This window comes from Schistocerca piceifrons, chromosome 4 (assembly GCF_021461385.2).
Source record: "Schistocerca piceifrons isolate TAMUIC-IGC-003096 chromosome 4, iqSchPice1.1, whole genome shotgun sequence".
Taxonomy (NCBI): domain Eukaryota; kingdom Metazoa; phylum Arthropoda; class Insecta; order Orthoptera; family Acrididae; genus Schistocerca; species Schistocerca piceifrons.
In genome coordinates this window covers 672,554,557-672,571,147 of record NC_060141.1, presented here as the reverse complement: position 1 = coordinate 672,571,147, position 16,591 = coordinate 672,554,557, and the positions used below count along the sequence as shown (strand labels likewise).

The 16,591-nt window shown below is 40.0% G+C and overlaps 1 protein-coding gene across 1 annotated transcript; it reads right to left on the bottom strand.

The window, feature by feature from the left end:
* Window positions 1-10,964: 10,964 nt before the first annotated feature.
* On the bottom strand, window positions 10,965-11,400 carry LOC124796108 (putative gustatory receptor 28a). Its single transcript, XM_047260196.1, has 2 exons — window positions 11,386-11,400; window positions 10,965-11,336 (listed from the first exon to the last, which is right to left on the bottom strand). The coding sequence occupies exons 1-2, from the start codon at window positions 11,398-11,400 to the stop codon at window positions 10,965-10,967; spliced, it is 387 nt and encodes a 128-aa protein (XP_047116152.1).
* Between the last annotated feature and the right edge of the window lie 5,191 nt (window positions 11,401-16,591).

Genomic DNA, 16,591 nt, shown 5'->3' with positions numbered 1-16,591 from the left:
GCTAGTTAAGAACGACTACGTATTACCCCTTGTAATGTTATTCTGAATTTCGCTGGACATATAAAAGTGATTGTGACTTTGTGATTATTGAACAATTAGAAGTGGAAATTTATGTCAGATATGTGAAAATCAAACAAATTATTTCTGTCCACTCTCTGCTGAAAAACCGAGAGCCTAATATTTTTTAACAATGTTATGGCGACATACCAACTGCTGGAAAGTAACGCCAACCTTCACGTTATTCGAAACTTTCTGTTCTTAAACACTGACTGAAACATAGCATTACTAGCATTTATCAGTGACAAGCTATAAGTTTAGGAAACTATAAGTTGTAACAGTAAAACTTAAGGAGGAACTTTAAATAGGAAACTCACATAGTTGCCTGGAGCACAGGTGTCAATTTGTGCTCTTCTAAGTGCAGCAGTCTCTTGCAGGTCGTACAATGACGGACATAGCACGACTGACTCCAGTCTCCGGTGCCATACGACCGTAAGTCTTTCGTTTACTATACGTAAACGTTGCCTCAGCCACAGCACCAGGTAGGAGAAATGGACGACAGTTACCGCAACTGCTGTGTAGAACGGATACACACCGACGTAATGCTTAATTGAACTAGTGTAACTACTTGAGCCATTTGTAGTTTGAATATTTTATTGTAATCCTTGCATTTGTTTTTCAAAAATATTCTATCGATTTTGAGGAGCTTGTTTAGCATTCGTATAACTTGTCTGAGAGAGAAAAAACATAGGTAGATGAGAGTCAAGACAGCAGAAGAGGTAATTAGCATCAATTCAGTTAGGTCACCCAGTTTTACAGTGTTGATCAAGTGGTCCGACCGTAACCGTTCACGTATCACCAAAATGATCACCGTCACCTCCACTGTAAGCACGAGGAATGAGTACATCCTCTAACAAGGAGAAGTAGAGATTTTGTCTGAATGGTTATTTACCGTAAAAGGTGCCAAACCGAACGGTTTGCTGAACTAATAGAGTGGTTTCATAGCTCTGAAAAAACTATGGCCATCCATCATAAATGTCTTGTAGTAAGAAGAATTCGAGCTACTGGTGAGGTAATGAACTGTATAGTGGGCTGATATATTCAGAAATTGACTCGAGCTACAAACTAATAACGGAGAGAGGAAAACAACGTGACAGCAAGACGGTTTGTCACGCACTGAACACTCCCAGAGCAATTGCTTTACCTTAATTGGACGATTATTTTCTCACATGGACTCGGAAATTTAACTTTTAATCTGTCTGAGTGCAAATAGTAATTTAATTAATGGAGAGCATTTTAGAATCGATGTCATGGAATCAGTAAATGTACTTTCTCTCTTCACTGGCATTTTGGAATGGTCATCCAGCCATCCATCATATTTACGTAATATTGTTCTTAATGCCCAGAGACTGGAAGTTCATAAATTATCAAAATAGGCAATAAAAGGCAAAATGGAAAACCTTACTTTATGACCGTTCATTTACTTGATTACACTAGACAGACATACACAGGCAGAATATCTTTGTTGACAGCGTATTGAGTAAAATTTTAAAAGTAACTTTAACTTCGAACATAACGCTGATAGCACTTGAGAGAAACGAGAAAATGTTTCTTGAAAGCGTATGCATAACAGTCAAACGCTTTTTATTAAATTTTCGGGAGTCAATGTTGAGTCTTCTGTCAGGTAACACATATTTGTCTGAGTAAATGACCTGTGAGCATCTACAGAGGTATTTGGAGCGGAATATTGTAGTATCTATTCCTAATGCAATAGAACTGTCTCCTCGTAAAATTTCTGAAATCTGTCAAGATAAGGATTTTTCGAAGACACCATTGTACACCTTAGCTTGCATAATTATATTTATGTCAAATATAGGAGCTAACTTTCAAACTGATTTGAAAACGGTTATTGCTCTTCCTCCTTTGTCAGCTTGGGTCAATAATAAAAAATTTGGGCATTTGCTTGGCATACTCACCAGTTTTTGCATTTCACCATCGACAGTGTTCACTGACTGGACGGAAGCTGACAGATCTCTTGTGGCAGGAAATCGATCTCTATCTCAATGAAAGATAAGTCCTTTCTCATTACTGAAGTTTCGAGAAGTTTCTTCGCTGCTACCGTTGAAGATACCTCATCCCCCAGAGCGATGATCACCTTTTTTATCTTCGGGAAATTTCATTTGTAGTTAGTTGCTGCTGAAATCCATGTCTCCCACCCCACTATGGTAGGCTGAGGGAACAGGGTTCAGTGTCTGAGTCCGTGAGGGCGCTTTCACAAAGCTTAATACTGGAAGTCAATTTTTAGACAGCGGAAGCAAGTTTCGTATCTCTTATGTCACATGACGAAAACCATGTGGTATGCAAGTTACGCGAACCACTTTTCGAAAGGCATTTTTGCGGCTGTCCCAGACTTTTGCATGTATAGTGCAGCGTCTGAGATGAAAATTAATAATTTGTTGTACTGAACTATTTCAAGTCATGTTAACAGCAATGAATTGGCAAATAACTGTGAGGTACTTGAATAGTTAAGCTTTTCCAGGCACTCTGTTGTAAGCAGGAGTTCTTTTATTGGTTGACTTTCTGAGCGATATAACGGCGCAAGAATGAAATTTGCAAATAAGTAAACCGTATTATCAGGTGACTCGTCGTTTTACGTCGTCACTAATGAGTTTAATTACTTCATTGTAACATTCACGTACGTAAAATTCCCGCAAACTTGACTCGCTAGGTACAGATTTGTTAGTACACTTTTGTAAAAATTGTCTAACTGTATGAATCTATAATTCACACAAATGGATTTGGCATCAATAATAACCTTACATAATTCGATTACAATTGGCGATTTTCTAATCAACGCTGGAGCTGTTGCCAGAAGCAAAGAAATCATCTCTCCAGTAGTGTTAGAAAGTACTCTTTTGTGTTTCGCTGTACAGATATCTTGAGAAATAAACCATTTCTTTTCGTAGTTCATTGACTGCTCCCGTAATTTGCGCACATGTATTATGCAGTCTCTAGAAAGTACGTCGGAAACGAAAGTAGTAATGTAACTTCGAAATTTACTGCATTAAGGAACACTGAATTTCGGAATGTTACTACGTACCCCGCACAAAAACGTCGCAATGAAAACTGAAAGAGGAAACGTTTTAGCATCAGTACTCATTGCGCCTCTATATGGAGCTTTGATTCGGAAGTAAGTCATGTTAACACGTTAGTGTGATAACTAAAATCCTTCCCCAAAGTCGCTTCTATTTATGCCGACACGCAATGTTCTTTTTAATAATGAAGGGCGAATAATAATTAAAAGGCAACAAAAGGGATTTATTCCAAAATTTGTCATTTATATAATCATAAGCGTGATAAGATAACACTAAAGAGTGTAACTTCAATCGCAAACGCGTAAATGATATAGATTCACATTCAAATTTAAGGATGCTTTAGTACATTAGATAAAAAAAAATCTAGGCTGTGAAAGTGTGTGATACATTGACACTACTAGAAACAGATTACCTAATACTTATCTCTTAATAATAAAAAAGGCACAACATCTTGTAAAATATTCACACACAGCGTGCACGCCATATTTAGATAGATCACACATATTTAAGTGGCTGAAAACCACATTTAATAATAGTGCACTCTTTTGGTTTGACGACAATGCAGCTGAAGTTCTGAGGGGAACCTTTGCATTAACCAATCTTCGGATAAGAGATTTTTGATGCGTCTTGTATTCGGTATAACACAGTCGTGGATGGTCGACGCCTCCCTCCTCGTCTCATAAATCTCAAACGGAAATTCCTATTCCCGCACCGGCAGGTTGGAAAACTACCATAACATAGGTGGATAAATATAACCTAGTTATTAACGGTACGGTCTGTTTCTAATTAGATCGCTAAACATAAGAGATAACGCAGTTTTACATTTCAGACAGTCATATCGCGCTTCATTAGAAATGTTGGCCGAATGCCACTACGTCTGCCAGTCGTTTCTCGCGTAGCATTGACTTACATTGGCACTTCTTGCTGTGGAACTCTGCCATTTAGGATTTAACGTAAGTGCAGTGCTCGCTTCGCTACGGTGTCTACTGTTTCATTGTGAAAGATGCCACTAAATGAGATTGAATCAAACTATGAAATGCGACTATCTGCAATCGAGGCTTCTAAAACAATTTTTTTTAATTTGTTTATTACGTAGGCCAGTAGTAATAACCCCGAAAGGATGAAATGAAATTTCTGAGAGGTAAAAACCAAACAATTCGATTCTGTTTCAGTCACGAAACTAAATTATTTTCAAAAGATCATTACAACTATAACAGTTTTGTAAAACTCTAATACTGATCATATCAGTATCAATAAATAATGTCATTAATTACTTTTTCTCAGTTAGCAGGACGTTACAGGTTACAGGTTCCTCACATATTCCAACCACGACACACATGTAGTGCTTTGTCCCGTACATCGCTCATGATGAAAGTGGGACACTTACGTAACAAACGGTAAATATCTCAATATAATGTCTTACCCAAGTTGTAGATAATACCTGCAGTAGACGAGAAGTTGTTTCACTACTCACTTCGAAACAGTTAAGAGAATTAATCGTTAGCAAACACAGCAGTAAGTACATACGAGCTACTATAGTGCAGTATGAATGTATGTATGTATGTATGTATGTATGTATTATTATTGTTAGTGTTAGTGTCAGTGTTAGTGACTGTGGCCAGACACAAAATTAACAGCCTGAAGCTCTCCAATTAGTGCTAGGTCAGAGATGAGGAGTGCCGCAATCAGGTGGTTTATGAACAGTATATACAGTGCACCCATTTTAACCTGGATGATTGTAAATGGTGCTGCAGTGTGCAGGTCAAGTGCTGCTAGGGAGAGGAGTAATGCAGTGGAAGCAGGTTTTGTAGCAAGTGTCTACCATCAGTTTGGATAGTTAGCTTTCTTATGTAAGAAGGAGTTGTCGATATCAACTGCAATGCACCACGAATTCCTTTGTCATTCATTACAAACCCCCGGCACACACACCAACCCAATATTATTCATCTTTCATCATTTTACAAACAAAAGTGTTCTGAGAAAGTTCTTTCATTCCATAGTTTAGTTACGCGATAAACTTGATGATAATATGGGAAAGTGGAGAGGGGGCAACAGACGGTAGGGGGGAAAGGTGAGCGAACTGGGTAATGTCTGATTGCACTCAGGGGTAATCGTCTAAGAAAAGCTGGGAACTAGTGACTTAGGGATTGGATTAATATCACCTCGCCACGTCATGTGCGTTTTAGTCCTTCCATAATTTTATTGTGATGGCTTCCACACAACAGATTGTTGCCTCCTTAGGTAAGGAATAAAGGTCGAAATTTTTCTGTAGCATTGTATGTCACGTACAATAATCCGTCGCCGTCGATAGTCTTCGATAATCCGTGTAAATCATCGTCGAATTCAGTAGGATGATAATGAAAAAATATTGTTTTAAATCTTCAAGTTCGCAAAATCTTTAAAGTGGACGATCTTATTGATCATTAGAACGTCACATTTTTATCTCTGTAGCAGAACTGATCTAAGAATTCTGGTAAGATTTCGTTCGCGTTTATTTTATTTTCATACAGGGTCCCCCATTCCAGAGATTTCTTAATCAATAGCTTTCTCTTCCTTCTAGTGAACTAGTTACATTGTTCATTGTATGGCCAATACTTCAGTTATCCGTTGAATAAATGGTGCCGGTTGCATTTCCCTTCTGAGATTAAGTAGTGGTTCCACTCCGTCGGGGGAATAACACAAATAGGTGTCGGTAGGAAGGCCCTAGGACGTATTCATATAAAGAGATACTGAACTGTTTTCACGTAGGGCATTGCATTTACCCCTGTCATGATAAATATTCATCCATAGTCCACAAGTGATCTCACGTGAGCCCTATACCACGTAAGCAATGTTTTCGGTTGCCAGTCACACATCTCAGAGCATTCATCGTTGTTTCTGTCACAGTAAAACATCTTTTATCTGATATCTCCACGTTAACCTCGATTCAGCTACATGCATGAAAATTAGGACTTGAACAGGATATTATTTCACCGAAAATCTCATTCGTTCCGGTCAATTCGGAACTCTTCTTCGGGTAAAGATCACTACCTATGATTTTTGCAGTTTAGTGTACAGGACAATCTCTTTCTAGGATTTGATACGTCATTATCCATAATTCATCATGGTATTTCAACGGAATAAGCAGCCGAAAATCAGCATAGAACTGTATGCCAGCTACTCTCAGCGACAAACATTTCTGAAAGTCTTGTTATATAATATGTATGGTAGGAGGCTACGTATGGCTCACTTAGGGAGATGAGAGTAGGGTATCATTGGACATTCTGGTCCTGTTAATAATTTCAAGGGCATTTTCGGTAACACTGGCTCCTTGTCCTGATAGTACATCTCGCGAGAAGACAGCGAGTGTAAAAATTAGAGATTTGAGCTGACAGGGAAGCAACACCAAGTACCTGCTCCTTGACCCACACCAGAAACAATCACGAGTTAATATTACATTGTCATCCAATTCTGAGCTAAGTTGAAAGTTTCAGTCCTATAGCTTATCGGAAAGTTAGTTTAAGACCAGTTGCAAAATTTTTACCAAAAAGCCAGACACACAGACAGACTGAAAACCAAAGTGCCCCCCTCCACACAGAAGACTCGAAAGGGAATTAATATTGTAACGCAGTCTAGTTCCTACACCGCCGCACACCAGAAAAGAAATTAATACTGCATTGTCATCTCGTGCTGAATTAATTAAAAGTTCCAAGTCTTTACCCTATCGGGGAGTTAGTTTAAAATCAATTGCAACATCTGTACCGAACAGACAGAGACAGACGGACTGAAAAATAAAGTACGCTCCGAGTCCTACCATGCTAGAAAGCGAATTGATACTATGGTATCATCAAGTCGTGAGATATGTTGAAAGTTTCAGGTCTCCGGATTATCGGGAAACTAGTTTAAAATCTATTGCAAAATGTGTACTGAAAATAAGACAAGAAACCGAACTAATAAAAAGCATATTACAAATTAATTCTTAATTTATATGCACTCAAATTTAGAGTGCAGAATTATTTATTAAAATTTTAAAATTAAAAAAAAATTGTATTGCCTGAAGTACGAAAATTCTTATTTCGGTTAGTAAACACATACATTTTGAATGTAATTTAGTTTTATAAATATACCTTTCCTTCACATCTCCTTGAAATAAGATACTTTATTAGTCTGTGAAAAAACTGTCAAGCCTAGTCATGTTTCATGTATAACTGAAAAGGCTGAAAAAGTTTTTTCAGAAGAAGAACAGGGATACTTTTGTGCCATTTAGGATTAATGGTGAAAGGAATGCTCTTAAATGATGGGTAATAAGCTTTTTGTAAGAGACTATGACTGACTGCGATTTAGATGGGTTCAGTTTCAAACTTGAGGTCTCTGACCATATCGAAGAGGCAGGTAGAGCGGCATTTATTTGCTGGATGGTTGTGCACAGGTTCGTTGGAGTTGTACTTGGATATAACTGAATGTCTTCAACGTATGGGAGATATTTGGTGTGGGAAATAATAGTTAAAAAAATCATTACAATGTTGTAAGAAAAATAATTGGCCCAAAACTGTTCCTTGAGGGACCCCTGCTACTACATCCCTCCATTGTGACCTTCTTGTTAAAATCATTACACACAGAGACTTGTTAGGAATGACTTGAAATTTTAGCAAGTAGAATATCAAAGTAGACAGTATCGTAAGTATTTCTGAAATCCAAATAGTGCATAATAGTTGCTGTTATTTATCAACAGTTTGTTTCAGTTCATCAGTCACTTTTATAAGAGCAGTTGTGCTGCAGTTTTGCCAAAACCGGACTGGTATTCATCTAAGTGGTGGCAATCAATAAGCAGTTCGTTAACATGCTAGTAAAATGCAAATGGGGCTGCAGTCAGAGCATTGTTTGCCTCATTACTTCTTGTTTAATGGTCTAATGCCTCCTTCCTTCCACGCAGTTAGAGTGGTGCTACAGGTCAGAGAGTGCTTAAAAACGTTTGTTGTTTTGGGCATTAGAGGACTAACGAGAAGACTGATCATTTGAAATGTTATGTCATCGTGCCCTGCTGTTGAACCAATTCGTCCAACTGAATTTAGATCTCAATGAACTTGAGTCCACACAGGATATAACAGCCATTACACAGTGACAATGTTTTGTCCGGGTATTGGGCGAGTTCAGTTGTTTGTTCGGATGTCGCCATAGTTTTCATGCTTTCGTCCAGATAGCTATGCGCCATGCTGACAGAATGGTGATGCACGCCTTCTAATTTCTCAAACGATTTTGCAGAACGTACTCGACAAAAATTTTCATTTTTGTATTACTTGTAGGTCTGTACGTGTGCTTCATGGTGAAGTGCCTGTAATGTCGTTAATGGTCAGAGTTATTGTGTTGTTGTACCCAGATCCTGGTCCAGCTAGTGCCGGGTCTGGGTGTTACTACTGATGTGGCAGTGTTAGTTGCAGAGGGTGGCCGAATGACCTTCCAGTCGCCACCCCGAACCCCCCGGGACGGAATTAATATACCCAAGATGTCTGCGTCGAGTGTAAGCCATGGAATAGCGCGAACGTATTCAAATGTCTGCGGGTCGTGTAACTGAGGCGGAACGTGGGGACCAGTCCAGTATTTACCTAGCGGGAAATGGAAAACCGTCAAAAAACCACTCTCATGCTGGCCAGCATACCGGGACACGTCGTCAATCCGCCAGGCGGATTCGAGCTGGGATCGGCGCATCTACCTAAGTCCAGGAAGCAACGCATTAGTGCAGTCGGCAACTGTGGCGGGTACAGTTATAGTGACAATTCGAAAGAGTTGGCAATGATAAATAGGCTCTGTTATGATTTAGGTTTCGTGCATATTAAATCATGTGTTGCTGCATATGAAATTTGGCTAACATACTGAATTTTTTTAGGATTTGTGTCGAGTTGTCTATCTGTCACCAATCACGAGAAAAAAGATTTTACGTAGTACACTCATTTGCAGTCGCACTCGCCAGCAGAGAAAAAAGCAATTGATATATTCGTAGCATTCTTAATATCTCATAGAAAGTCTAAACTATCTATATTTGATTTTGGCACAAGACAGCACGCAAAGCAGAAAATATTTCGTCATATGGTTAATGGACGAAACTTTATCATCTACCGTGCTATATAGTGATCTACAGACATTTCCGTAAAACAGTGTAACGTTTAAGGGCCATCCATTGCTTATAAAATGAGATTTGCTGTGGGTTTTGGAACACCATAACTGAAGACATAACATTTTTATTTTTGTGTCGATGATATGCTTATTAGCAGTTATTGACCTTAATGGTCCTCATTTCCTCACTCAGTAAACTGATTCTGAATTTTGTCTCAACTGCATCTGGATAACGTGTTAGTGAGGTGACACTGTAAATTCTCCTCTGAGTCTTAGCAAAAGAAGCAAATTTTAATACGGAAACAAGAGAAACATAGGTTTTACTCAAAATGCGCGACTCATGACGCTTCTCTGAAAGTTACAAATGGGAAACAAGTCAGTCTGAAATAAACGCTGCTTTGTTGCGTTCTCAGAGGGATCCATATTACTTGTTAACCAAAGCAGAGGTGATAGGAGATCTTTCAGGATGGTGTCACTGAAAGTAGGGGTGTGGAGAGGCTCCACTTAATGTTTACCAAAAATATGAGAATAATCTTCAGTTTAGTACGGCACTTCCCTACAGCACATTGGTGCCTGACCTATAATCCCGTCCGCACCCCGCTACCACTCTCCTGACGTTTGCACACCCAACTGCTCATTTGCTGGCCACTTTATTCTGGGAGCACTCTACTTTAAGTAGCTATTTTATGGTGGGTACGTCGTGATACAAATTATGCAGGTTGTAATGGGTATAACTGCAGATATTTCAGTTGATGATTAAATATGGTGTACTGCCCGCCATGTTAGCCGAGAGTGCTAATGCGATGCTTCCTGGATTTGGGACGGCGCACTGGCCACGAATCGAGTCCGCCCAGTGGAATAACGACGACGTCAGGTGTGCCTGCCAGCCTGGATGTGCTTTGTAGGCGGTTTTCCACATCTCACAAGGTGAATACCGGGCTGATCCCACGTCCCGCTTTAATTACACAACTTACAGACATTCGGAATGCATTTGCACTATTCCACGATTTACACTAGATGCAGACAGATGAGGTACTCTGATTCAATCCCATGGGGTATGGGGTGGCGGCAGGAAGGGCACCTTTCCACCCCTTCTAATGACCATGCTCACTCCGATTTAACCACGCTGACCCTGCGAACACTGCGGAACGAAGGCGTCCGTGAAAGAAAGAAAGAAAGATTAAAGATGGTGAATTGAACAACTTTGTATCAGTATATAATATGTCGATTTAGACTAATAATTATTGTTAATAGAAGTCATATATTTTTAGTTTGGGCAGTACCTCCAAGTATATGTAGCAATAGCAAGCCATTACTGTTAACTCCCCCCCCCCCCCACTCCCACCCTCTCCCGCAGCAGGTCAGGTATTGAAGTGTGGATGTTTGGAAACTAAACGGTTAGACCATACTGACTTGCCTATTTCACTTACTGGTACAGTTATGACCGTGCAAAAGACATCTGATCGTATAGTTTCCGGCCTTTGTGTGAAGACTGGTCGACACAGAGAAAAAGAACCAGCGCAGTGATGAGTGCACACATTAAGGTACCACGTACAAAAATATATGCACTTATACCCATAACACCATGTTTGATGAGAAACCAAACCGGTATCTTGGCATAACTATTACTTTGTTGTGCAGAAAGCGTCAGACACCTAACACAGAATCTCTTGTCGACACATGTAAAGTAATTTTCTTCACAGTAGTATGTTTGTTCACTTGAATTACAATACATATCGACTATAGAACCAGAGATCTCCTGTGATTCTAGTAGCATATTACCTAGTGTCTGTAAGTGTCAGGTAAGCCCTCTACGGCATTTATCTGAGCCATTACAACAAGATACGATACAACCGCAGCTACCATTGACGAAACATTGCTTAGGTTAATGACAAATATCCCGCAGGCTGTGAAGCGTGGGCGCCGGTGCAGCAGCTGCTTTGAGAACAGCTGCAGCTGGTACCGCAGTTCAGCATCCCTGGCAGTGTTGCGTGGTGGAGGTAGCAGCGCCTTTAGTACCAGGTCTGCGGTGCGACCAGATTCACTCGCTACGGCACTGCATGACCAAGTGACTGCCAAGATTTCACCAGCGACTATAAAGGTCCATATAATGGCCAATAGCGCCAGAGGTTCCATTTCTGGACGGGTAAAACCCTGTCAATAAAAAAATGTCATGTAATATATCAATATTTGTTACTACTACCTGCTTGAACATCATTGAAACGTAGTTTTTGAACACTGATTTAGTTTGTTATTAAAGAAATGTCAGAATTTAACAAAAAATGAAGATATAAAAATAAACTTTCCTTTCCTTAAATTTTATTGCGGTTATGCCTATGAAGTGGGAAACTAGTCTAGGATCTAGGGAAGCCTCAGGTGAGCGGTATTCGTCTATCAACTACAGTGACATACTGTCTTTTCCAATCATATAGCAACACTTACTGCACAATAGAGTTTCGATGAATACAGTACATGAAATGTTTGAGTTATTCCCAGAATCCTTTAGAAATCTTATGTAAACGAAGACCGAGACTGTTCTATACGTGCTTCTGTGACCTCTTCGTTGCTTTTCAATAGCATTAGTGTGATATCTCTCATTTTCGAATGTGTGTGGTGATTTTACAACTGCAACTGCATGTCTGAATTAATTCCGAAAAGCGGTTTGTAATAGAATTGGGTACATTCAGCTCTCTTCACTGTCTGCATGACATTTATCAATTTAAGTAACATTTGCAGCCGTTCACTGAACTCGCGTATGACTCTAACTTCCGTGCGTCCGTTAATAGATCCATGGGCCTGACCTTTCTGTGGGATATACAGTATCACTGACAAACTGGCATTTGTAAGTGTTTATTAATTCCTATTAAATCTCTTCCTTCAATTTCAACTCATTCTATTTTGTTGTAAGAGTGAAATAATTTCCTGTTATTATCTGTTTGGTATCAAAAACAAATATAGTCCTATAATATAGTATATTGGCGTCAAAAAGTCTAAGTACCTAAAAAATATACTGGGTGATCAAAAAGTCAGTATAAATTTGAAAACTGAATAAATCACGGAATAATGTACATAGAGAGGTACAAATTGACACACATGCTTGGAATGACATGGGGTTTTATTAGAACCAAAAAAATATAAACGTTCAAGAAATGTCCGACAGATGGCACTTCATCTGATCGGAACAGCAATAATTAGCATAACAAAGTAAGACAAAGCAAAGATGATGTTCTTCACAGGAAATTCTCTATATGTCCACCATCATTCCTCAACAATAGCTGTAGTCGAGGAGTAATGTTGTGAACAGCGCTGTAAAGCATGTCTGTAGTTATGGTGAGGCATTGGCGTCGGATGTTGTCTTCAGCGTCCCTAGAGATGTCAGTCGATCACGATACACTTGCGACAGCAGGTAACCCCAAAGCCAATAATCGCACGGACGGAGGTCTGGGGACCTGGGAGGCCAAGCATGACGAAAGTGGCGGCTAAGCACACGATCATCACCTAACGACGTGCTCAAGAGATCTCTCACGTGTCTAGAAATGTGGGGTCTTCTTCTTGGTTCTAATAAAACCCCATGTCATTCTAAGCATGTGTGTCAATTTTTACCTCCCTATCTACATTATTCTGTGGTTTATTAAGTTTTAAAATTTATACTGACTTTTTGATCACCCGGTACATATTCTAACCTACGATTTATGTATGTCTGCAAAAAATTTCATTTGTCAAGCAATTTTCTTACAACTTATTAATACTGGACGGTCTTAGTGATATAAAAAATATGCTTGGTTACAATTCACAAAATATAAATTTACTGAAACTATACAGCCAGAAGAAAAGAGTTCATGGCTTTAGGGTTTCCAATCGACGCAAGATTGATTGGTGCAACAGTGCTTATGGAGTGCATGAAATGGCTGCATTTATAGGTTAATACCACAAGCATGTCGGAGGTACCCAGTATCAGTCCATGCTGAAATACTCATGTTAGTATGTGTTGTGGTCTCCACAGGGGGGAATTCAATCGTACAGGTGGCGTATACTGTCCTGGGATACGTAATGACACGATTGGTCGACCTGTTCACGATGTCCTGTAAAAGGTGTAGGCTGACGAATTTCTTCTCGTGCAATCATGGTCAACATGTGGAAATAAGTAGATCGTGCTGTCGATGAAACTTACTGCACGTCTTACACAGCACGTTCAGTTTCTCGGACATCACGTGGGTGAGCATTATCCTGTCGGAACGACAAATCACCTTCCCGTTGCAGTAACGGCCAACGAATCTGTCAATCAACATTCAGCTGGAACCGAGAGATGGTTAAAGTCCACTCCAGAAACACCAAAGGTAAGCACCAGTCCTAACTCACCGCACACCAGACCATGGGACGTGGCAGGGGCCAGCTTGTCTTTGACGAATTCACTGTACGAGACAGCACTCACCACGTCTCCGCGGTACGCGCAAACGACGCTAATTTCCGTGCAGCCTGAATCTGCATTCATCGCTGTAGATCAGGGCGAGCCATTCCAAGTGGTGCCCTGACACTACCAGTCGAGCCGTGGAAGTCGATGCTGTGATGTAAGTGCAAGGCGGGCTTGAAGTGTGAGTTCCCGTAAGCCCATTGCTGATAACCAGTTCACAACAGTTCGTGTTGACACGTCTGGGCTCACAAGACCTCTTAACTGTGCTGTGGTATCTGTAGGACCTGCCACTGCTGCCCTCACAATATGACGATCCTGACGCGCGTCTATGCAGCGTGGACGTCCAGAAACTCATCTGTGGGTGTTACAATGCTCACGTGAATACGGGCTCTAGCACCGTTGTAAAACCGATGTATCACGTCCCATTTCTGTGACAGTTCTCCGAAAGGACCACCATGCCACTTGTAAGGCCACAATTAGACCCCTTTCAAATATGGTCAGCTGACTGTAGGGAGCATGAGTGCGTCTCTGTGGCATGGTTGCCTGCTTGATCCACACGTGTGCCGCACACTGAGCCTTCTGGCTGTGAGCATTCCATATTACAAGGTAGACATAGATGGATTCTCGTAGCTACTCCACAAGGCTACGTGTTGGTTGTCGTTTTTGAAACCATTATTAGTATATCTATATATCATACAGGTGGCATATGCCGTTATCGGACTAAAATCGACGTCGGTTTTGGTGGTGTATTAATTGTTTACCGACAGTATAGTTTAGTTACTCACGATCATTCGTTCTTTTCTGGTTGGGAGAATCATTTTTTAGATGTAATTATTGTTCCCACACTCAATCGCAAATTTTAATTTATTATCTCCTTCGTAAAATTTTGCCGGCATCACATGGTTTTGTATTGCATATTTTACTGTGTTACATTCTTCCAATATTTATACTGCCGAAGTTTGACAGTATGCCTCGAGCTCAGTCTTGTTGGTGGCCCGAGGTGGAAAAGTCTTACTTGAATTTGATAAATGGCAGCACCAGGGAAGTCTTGTAGGACCAAAAAAATGCCAAGATCTTATCATTTTGTTAATGATGTGCCTTCACAGAGTATAATAAATAATTAATATGTACTGCATAGAAGATGACAATGAAGTAAATATATATTAGACAGAAAAAATTACCAGTTCTCTCTGACGATTGTTTTATCATCTTACCTTATATTTTAGAAACGTAGAAAGTGCAAAGTTGAGGGTGGTGACACACTGAACGAGATTTGTAACTAGACAGGCGAGCATTGGGAAGCCGTATGCATTGTTTACCAGCCCAGAAATATCACAGAGCTCGTCATATATCTCTCGTAATTGTTGAACTTCTTGTGCATCACCAGTACACTGTTAAAGAAAAATGTTGTTATTCTATGTATTTACATAATAACTATCGTTGTAAATCCATCTCACTACATAACAAATGTAGTATGCGCTTCTGCGTGTATTTTGTAATATAGAAATTTTGTAGGACATTGTTCCAGGGAAACAGCGATCTATTATATTATAACTTTTTGTACTAAATAGTCATAGTCGCATACAAGGTACTATCTTTTAATTTTGGATCACCAGTTTCGATCTCCTACAGAGATCATCATCATATAAACATACCTACTGTCATCAGGAATGTTTATCTGATGATAATCTCTTCAGAAGGATGAAACTAGTCATCCAAAAATAAAAATTAATACCTTAATTTCATCCACTAATATGTGTACGAAACGAGATACGATACACAGATCTTAATAAAATGAGGAGAATATACGTAAATTAAAATTAACACAGACACTTAATCTTAACTACAAGTTTAATTGGTGTTCTAGACACTTTTTAGTGACTCAAGGTGGTTTTTTGTACCAACGTAGAGACTATAGAGCTCGCTTCAGCAGATGTAGAAAATTCACTAATGGTGCTACATTACATGGTCAACACTGATTTGTTGGGGATGTAAGGTTCAAACACTGGGTATACATGTAACCTATACACTTATTACATACTGGGTGAAATTTTGAGATGTAAGAAAAATGGAGGGCTGTCTGTTGTGTGCCCAGCGTTTTCAAGAGAAATGTGTGTAGACTGTGACAATCATTATCTAGCCTTGAGCCAAGCGAAGTAGCGAATGGGGAATCTTCGTTATGAGATGGATTGTACTTTCAGTAAGTGACACGTGCACTCACATCTAAAGTCAAAGGTATCTCTCTGTACGATAGTGAAAGTGTGCATGGAAGGAGAACGGGGACAAATTCTAGAGATAGAAGGAAAGTCGGATATCTGCCCTGTGCGAATGATAGATTTAGACTTTCCTGCTGGAATTTTAAGCTTGAAGATGGTGAGAAGGAACATTAAAAGCGCAATAGGCCAAGCGAAAGCATGATCTCAACATACACTATGTGACGAGAAGTATCCGGGCAAGTGACTGAAAATGACTAACAAATTGATGAAGACCTCCATAGGTAATGCTGGAATTCAGTATGGTGTTGGTTTAGCCTTAGCCTTCATGACAGCTTCCACTCTCGGAGCCATACGTTGAGTCAGCTGCTGGAAGGTTTCTTGGGGAATGGCAGCCCATTTTTCACGCAGTGCTGCACTGAGGAAAGGTATCGACGACAGTCGGTGAGGCCTAGCACGAAGTCGGCGTTCCACACCATCCCTAAAGTGTTCTATAGGATTCAGGTCGGAAATCTGTGCTGGCCAGTCCATTACAGGGGTGTTATTGTCGTGTAACCACTCTGCTTAAGACCGTACATTATGAAAAGGTGCAATTGTCATCCCTGAATTGCTTTTCAACAATGAAATGCAAGACTTGCGTCAAACATCAATGTAGGCCAGTGCTGTGATAGTGCCAGCCAAACCTTCTCCATGAGAAACACGACAACACCATAACACCACCGCCTCCGAATTTTACTGTTGGCACTACACACGCTGACAGATGACGTTCACCGGGCATTCACCAT